Below are 6803 nucleotides of genomic sequence, written 5' to 3' on the forward strand. Positions count from 1 at the left end.
GCATAGAACAGACAAGGATGTAATTAATTTGCAAGTGTGATCTGTGAATGCCCATATGGGCATGTTCTGACATCACATTGTCGACTATATATGGGCATAAAAGGGACATGAAGCCAGAGCGTGATGTCAGAGCAGCAAACCCATTCAAGGGAACCAATACTGTAAAATGTGTACTGACTGACTGAACTACTGACACAGACAGACGGAGACAAGCTGCGACATTTCTGATGGTATTCTGCGACCTTCGGTCGCAATAAGCAGCAGCTTTCCAAGGAATGTTGGTGAGTTAGCTGTTATGCATTGTTTTTGATGAATTGTTTGTGAAATTATGCTATGCAAGACATCACATGGCTGTTTGGAGGCATACCTTAAGGGTTTTTCTACAGTAGGGCCATTACACTCACTCTACTTGGTCTACCCAAGATTAAAGTGAGCCTCCATGCTTTATCAGTGTTCTCAAGAATCTTTCAAGACTCCCACACACTGTCTCTGTCGAATTCTCCTATGCACCTGTCACAAGCACATACTTTTTTCATGTATTATTATTTATTTGTATTTTATTTTATTTTTCAGGTCAGAGTGACATTGACTTTCTGTTTGACTTTGTGGAATTGACCCAGGGCCCTTTCAAAGGATATGATGTTCTAGAGACGCGTCCCAGAGCTGGTAATGGCTGGTGAAATATGTTATATTTTTAGAAAGTTATATTTATATATTTTCTGTATTGGTTGTTGGTGTCACTTTTCAGGAACTGAGCCCATCACATAACTTTCTAAGGATGGCGATGCCTGTCTTTCCGTCCGTCCGTTCTTTCAATCTTTCAATGCTTTACTCTCATTACATTTCACAAGATTGCCATGGATTTGACATCTTACAACCTATCGATTTTGATGACTCCAAAGCCTTTCCTATAGCGCCACCATTAGACCAATATTTACACATTGCACACAATATATTTAGTACTTGTCCACATTTAACCTTTCCCAAATATGGAGATGACTGACATCATAGATGACATCAGGGATCTCCAAATATGGGCATAAAAGGGACAAGGACTGACAGTACAGTATATAGGCATTAAAGGTACAAATGAGCTTGTAGATCTATTTTCAGCATGCAATCAAGTGTAAAATCATGCATTTCGACACCATCAAGGCCCGCCAATTGTTTTTGCCCAAAATACATCTTTGACGACAAAATCAACTGTGGCCGACTAATCTTGATATTTAGACTAAAACTAAAACCTTTCAGGTGACTAAAACGTGAGTAAAACGAAATAACATTGTATTCAAAAGACAAAATCAACATTGACTGTGGTAGATATGAATTATGATACATAAATGTATGATTCATGCATGAGGCTCATATGGCCATAAAGGTTAAATTCTTTGAAATACTGTCTGGAATTACAGTACAGGTCATGGCGACTTTGATTACTCTGACTACGAAATCATGTTTTGGTTATACTGTATGTCACTGTGTAAAGTTACCAGGACCCTATGTGTCTCTGTATTCTTGTTATGATCTGTGAACCAATCAACGAGACCCACGGTGATATTGTACTTCATATACTGTATGTTTTAGGAGAGAGAGATTTGGAAAGCTGCCACTAGGATGGTATGCTCACTGTATTGTCCTCCTTGTCTGCTCTCTTCAAAATACAACAATTTATTGATATAGTCCTTTTGGCACCCTTTTGCAGGTGTTAGTGGTTCATTGGTGGTGTCGGTCACTGGGAGTGACTCAGCAGAGGTCACTGCGGTGTCTCTGGTGGAAACGTCAGGGGCGGGGGAGGTCAGCGGCAGTGTGACCTTACAGGAGGATGGAGACTACCTAGTCCAGGTAGGTAGACAGTGGCGTAAAGTAACTAAGTACATTTACTTAAATACTGTACTTAAAGGGATATTCCACTTTCAACGGGGAGCAGTGGAAGGGCCTCTCCACATACACACCCTTTGTAACTTCAAACTTCCCTTAAACCATTCATTAAAAACACCCATTATTTTTTTCTGGTGACTCATACTACCCTCCTATGTGAGCAGGCCGTGTTTTTTCGATAACTTTTTTCATTTATTTTTAATAATTATTTGGGAAAATGGAAAAAATTAAATGCAAAAAAATAATTATTAAAAATAAATGAAAGAATTTGTCGAAAAAGCACGGCCTGCTCACATATTAGGAGGGTAGTATGAGTCACCAGAAAAAATGATGGGTGTTTTTAATGAATCTATCATGGTTAAAATGGAGTTTGAAGTTACAATGGGTGTGTGTGGGGAGAGGCCCTGGGCCTGGAGGGCCTGGTAACATTTACATCAAATATCTAAATATTGAAACAAGCTAATTAAAAACTTTTCAGGGTGTTCATAAAAGCCTGATTAGATGATAATATTACCAAAAGTTTTTTTTGAAAGTGAAATATCCCTTTAAGTACGCTTTTGAGTTATTTGTACTTTACTTCAGTCATTCCAATTTGCAATACTTCTACTCCACTACATCTCAGATCCAAATATTATACTTTTTACTCGACTACAATTATTTGAAAACTTAAGTTACTAGTTACTTGCAGATATAAATGATATTATTATGAAACATACATTAATCACTTTAGCTATTATATTATAATAAAACATACATTAATTAGCCCTATTCTATACTATGGCCATTTGAAAATAGCCAATCTACAAGCTCACAACGTGTCACGATGCGTTGTGAGCTTGTAGATCTGCTATTTTCAAACATTTTGTACTTTTACTTGTGGTACTTTGAGTACATTTTGTTGCCAATACTTTCGTACTTTTACTCAAGTACATTTTGAATTCTGGACTTTTAGGAGTATTTCTACATTGCAGTATTGATACTTTTACTTAAGTCAAAAATGTGAGTACTTTTCCCACCACTGGTCCAGGTAGACAGGGTCCCGTCAACAGAGTTTGTGGTGCGCGTGAAGGGGAGGCTGGGCGGCAGCAGAGAGTACCGAGCCTCCGCTCCGTTCCAGAGACAGTCTGCCACCAACCTGAAGGCTTCCAGCCTCATTGTCACGGTGAGTGAGTCCCTGCCGTCACTCCATAAATCAATGGTTTTCCCATTTCAATGATAAAAGTGAAATGTGTTTGGTCAGTGAGGGACACTGACACAATACTATCATCCATCAGCAAGTAAGCCTTGCCGAGCTTTGGTATGACCCGGCAAGGGATGGAACCCCAACCTCCCAGTCTCAGGGCGGACACGCTAACCACAAGGCCACTGGGCTGGTTGTGGTCAGTATCATGGTGGTCAGTAACACCAGCGTAAACTCTTCAACCTTTTCAGGCCAAGGACCCCTTAGTTGAGAGAGATGAAGCAGAGACCCCCACAACCTTGTTTGACAGCACAATCATCAGTGCCTAATGTTCTCAGAATATGGACACTAGGGTTCAAGTGGTTAATATAACAAAGGAGAGAAAAGAAAAAGGTTTCTATCACACAAAGATTTGGAGGACCCCCTGCAGTAACTCTGAGGCCCCCCTAGGGGTCCTGGACCCCCTGTTGAAGACCCCTGCTATAGAAGCATTGAAAAGGAAATATATATATGTCTGTCTGTCTGTCTGTCTGTCTGTCTGTCTGTCTGTCTGTCTGTCTGTGTACATAGCCCTTACCCGTTCAAAGATATGAGCTCCGAAATGATGTGCAGTGTGTGGGTTATGGGGTGTCCACTGTGCACACAGTATATGAGGGATGGAAAGTAACTTTAACTGGTGCTTGCATGATAATATGTAGGAGCATCAATGTAAGAAATACCTGTTTCGTTTAATGGCTACAGACAGACATACTGTGTACCGATCTGCATGATTTTTGGACAACAGGGCCAGACAACACCCCCCCTTTCGCCTAGAGTAAACATTTCTGTAACCCCAAAAGTCCATTGAGTTCAAAGGACATTTTCTCTAACCTTTTCTGTAACCCCAGAAGTCCTTTTTCTGTCCCTTTCTTATTGGTCAACATAATGTCCAAATCTGACAGGATTGGTCATGCTTCACGTGTCATCACAATATGTATTTTAAATGTAAGACGGAAATGATTTCTCAGTGTATTCTCTGAGACTCCATCAATGCGACTTGCAACTATACTTGCAATTTCCCAGAATTGCACCTTTCTGGTTAGATTCAATATCCTGTTTGAAAAGCGCTTGACTGTCACAACTCACGGCAGTGTTGTAAAAAGTGGAGAGCCTGCACAATTGTAAAGTTTTTTTCACATTTCAATATTTTACTCAGAGATTCTTTTACCTACATAATATTTTCAGGCAAAGGACCTACACATGTTTGCTATCATCAACCACTTAAGGTTTTTCAATTGATAAAACAGGTCATGAGTTATTAAACCGAAACTGGACACTGTTCTGATGTTACATTTGAAGCCCACATGGGATTAATTGTAACGGCATGATTTACACATGTAACACATGTGAACCGCATTAAACAAATCATTTTTAGTTTAAATCAATTATATTTCATTCAAGCAACTCTTTTGCATTGTTTACATACCAAGGATGTGATAAGATACTATATCATCATACTTTAGGAAAATATTAAATATTACCAGAGCTTTTGAGTGAATTACATGGGAAAATACATTGATTACCTAAATAAATAGCAAGCGTGATTAATGCAACATGTTATACATTCCTAATCTGACTTAAAATACACTGTAATTGAATGTCAGCTGACTGACTGGCCGATATGTCAAATATGTCAATATGATATTTATGTTAAATTGTGTTACAATTGAACCGTTTTGGCACCCCTGCTTTGACATTGCCTACAGAACAGAACTAACATGCATAGCAAGTTAAAACGATGTAAACTAATGAAGAACAGATACATGCAGACAACTCTAGATTTGATCTCAGCAACATTAAAGAAAATATTTGCAGACCAAAGATACTCAAGGTGAAAACTTTCACGCATTTTGAGAAAGTTTTCAAATAAATGTAGTGGAGTGAAAGTACAACATTTGGATCCGAGATGTAGTGGAGTAGAAGTAAAAGTATTGGAAATTGGAAATACTCAAGTAAAGTACAGATACATCAAAGTTGTACAGTACTTAAAGCTATACTCTGGAAGTTGCTCAACTACTGTTCAGTAGCGGTATTGCTTTTTTCTGCTGTTTTTCACCCGGGGTCGCCAGGTGAACCGGAGCGGGGCCGCAGACCACCGCGACGCCTGTGTCTCGCCGAGACGAATCCGTAGAGGGGTCTTGCGTTCCTCTGCGACCAGTAACAGGGGAGTAACAGGCTAGACTCCTACAACAGCGTAAACACTGTTGCTGGGCAAGCTACTTCCTGAAAAGACGGCAAGACGCGCTGTGATTGGCCGGTAGTGTATGATCCGCGCTGTGATTGGCCGGTAGTGTATGATCTGGAGACAACGTATACGGAAAGATGCAGATGACGTAATTTTGTCGCGAAATCCGGTCCCCGGCCAGGATCATAGAAAACATATTTACAGAAGGCTTTAGGGGCTGAAATTCACGGAGTGGGTATTCTAAAACTGTAGCGATTTAATAGTTAGGACAGTTTTAAGATTTGTTTTATTGGAAAAGTTACAGATTATAGCTTTAAGTAAATGTACTTTGTACTACTTTACACCACTGACTCACAGTAACTGTTTTATCATTCCTCCATCCATTCAGGCTGACTCAGATGGCATCTTAGAGCCAGGAACTCCGATCCTGGTCCCTTTCACCGTGGCGACTAACGGCACGGGGGGAAACGTCACCATCCGAGCCACCAATGACCGTGGGTTTGACTCCACTTCACCCACCAGCCTCCTCCTTCCAAACGGAGGCAGTGCCAAGGGTACGGTGACCCTCACGGTCCCCCCGAACACACTGTCTGGAAGTGACGTCACGTTAACCATCGAGGCCGAGGCTCCAGGGGGCACGGATACCAACTACGTTGTGCTGCTTTTTTCCATCTGTATGTAACACAGTAATCGATTAACATAATAAGGGAAACATAAGAAAATCGGCGAACGTTACCAAGAAATTTCTTCACCAATGTGTTTCTAAAGGTGTGTAATAATATGTACTAATATGATTCAGCATCATGAAAAACCCCTAGTTTGACCCCTCACATGCTACTTAAAGCATTTGTTTTTTTTCCTGTATAGTAAAGTTAATGGGACAAAAACACATTTTCATGAGGTTTCCCCCGGGAGTTGAATTTCAACCTTTTAGTACATATTATTACACACCTTTAGAAACACATTGGTGAAGACATTTCTTGGTAACGATTTACTTTGCAGACTGGTCAAATATCTTATGAAATCCCCTTATTAACAGTCACACAGTTACCTGGAAGGCGAAACTTCGAAAAAATTATGTGAAATCCATCGTACTGTAATAATGCTTCCAAATGTTTATGTGATTGATAATAAATATATTTATTGTGTGTGTGTGTGTGTGTGTGTGTGTGTGTGTGTGTGTGTGTGTGTGTGTGTGTGTGTGTGTGTGTGTGTGTGTGTGTGTGTGTGTGTGTGTGTGTGTGTGTGTGTGTGTGTGTGTGTGTGTGTGTGTGTGTGTGTGTGTGTGTGTGTGGCATTTACATCCTATAACTGTAGTTCACCAATGTGTTCTTAAAGGTGTCTATACCTACTGCAAAAAAGATTGAAATTCAACATCTCTAGGAAAATCTTTGATGGTAATGGTAATTTTCAGTCTCATTCACTTGCACGAATGAGACTGAAACGTTTTGCACGAAAAACATTCCTTGGGCTAAAAACGGCCCCCCAAATGATGGTTTAGTGATGAGTCATCACTTTTCA

At 40.1% G+C, this 6803-nt stretch overlaps 1 protein-coding gene across 1 annotated transcript in view; it reads left to right on the forward strand.

Moving 5' to 3' along the window:
- LOC308280604 (von Willebrand factor A domain-containing protein 7-like) overlaps positions 1 to 5964 on the forward strand; it is a gene marked incomplete at both ends in the record, with an annotated part of 29252 nt that extends 23288 nt beyond the window's left edge. Inside the window, 3 exons of the mRNA XM_080754940.1 lie at positions 1703 to 1842; positions 2906 to 3040; positions 5671 to 5964. Coding sequence (XP_080611066.1) covers positions 1703 to 1842; positions 2906 to 3040; positions 5671 to 5964 — 569 coding nt within the window. The remainder of the gene's footprint in view (positions 1 to 1702; positions 1843 to 2905; positions 3041 to 5670) is intronic.
- Between the last annotated feature and the right edge of the window lie 839 nt (positions 5965 to 6803).

The sequence above is a fragment of the Nannobrachium achirus genome (assembly GCF_963921795.1).
Source record: "Nannobrachium achirus genome assembly, contig: SCAFFOLD_132, whole genome shotgun sequence".
Classification (NCBI taxonomy): domain Eukaryota; kingdom Metazoa; phylum Chordata; class Actinopteri; order Myctophiformes; family Myctophidae; genus Nannobrachium; species Nannobrachium achirus.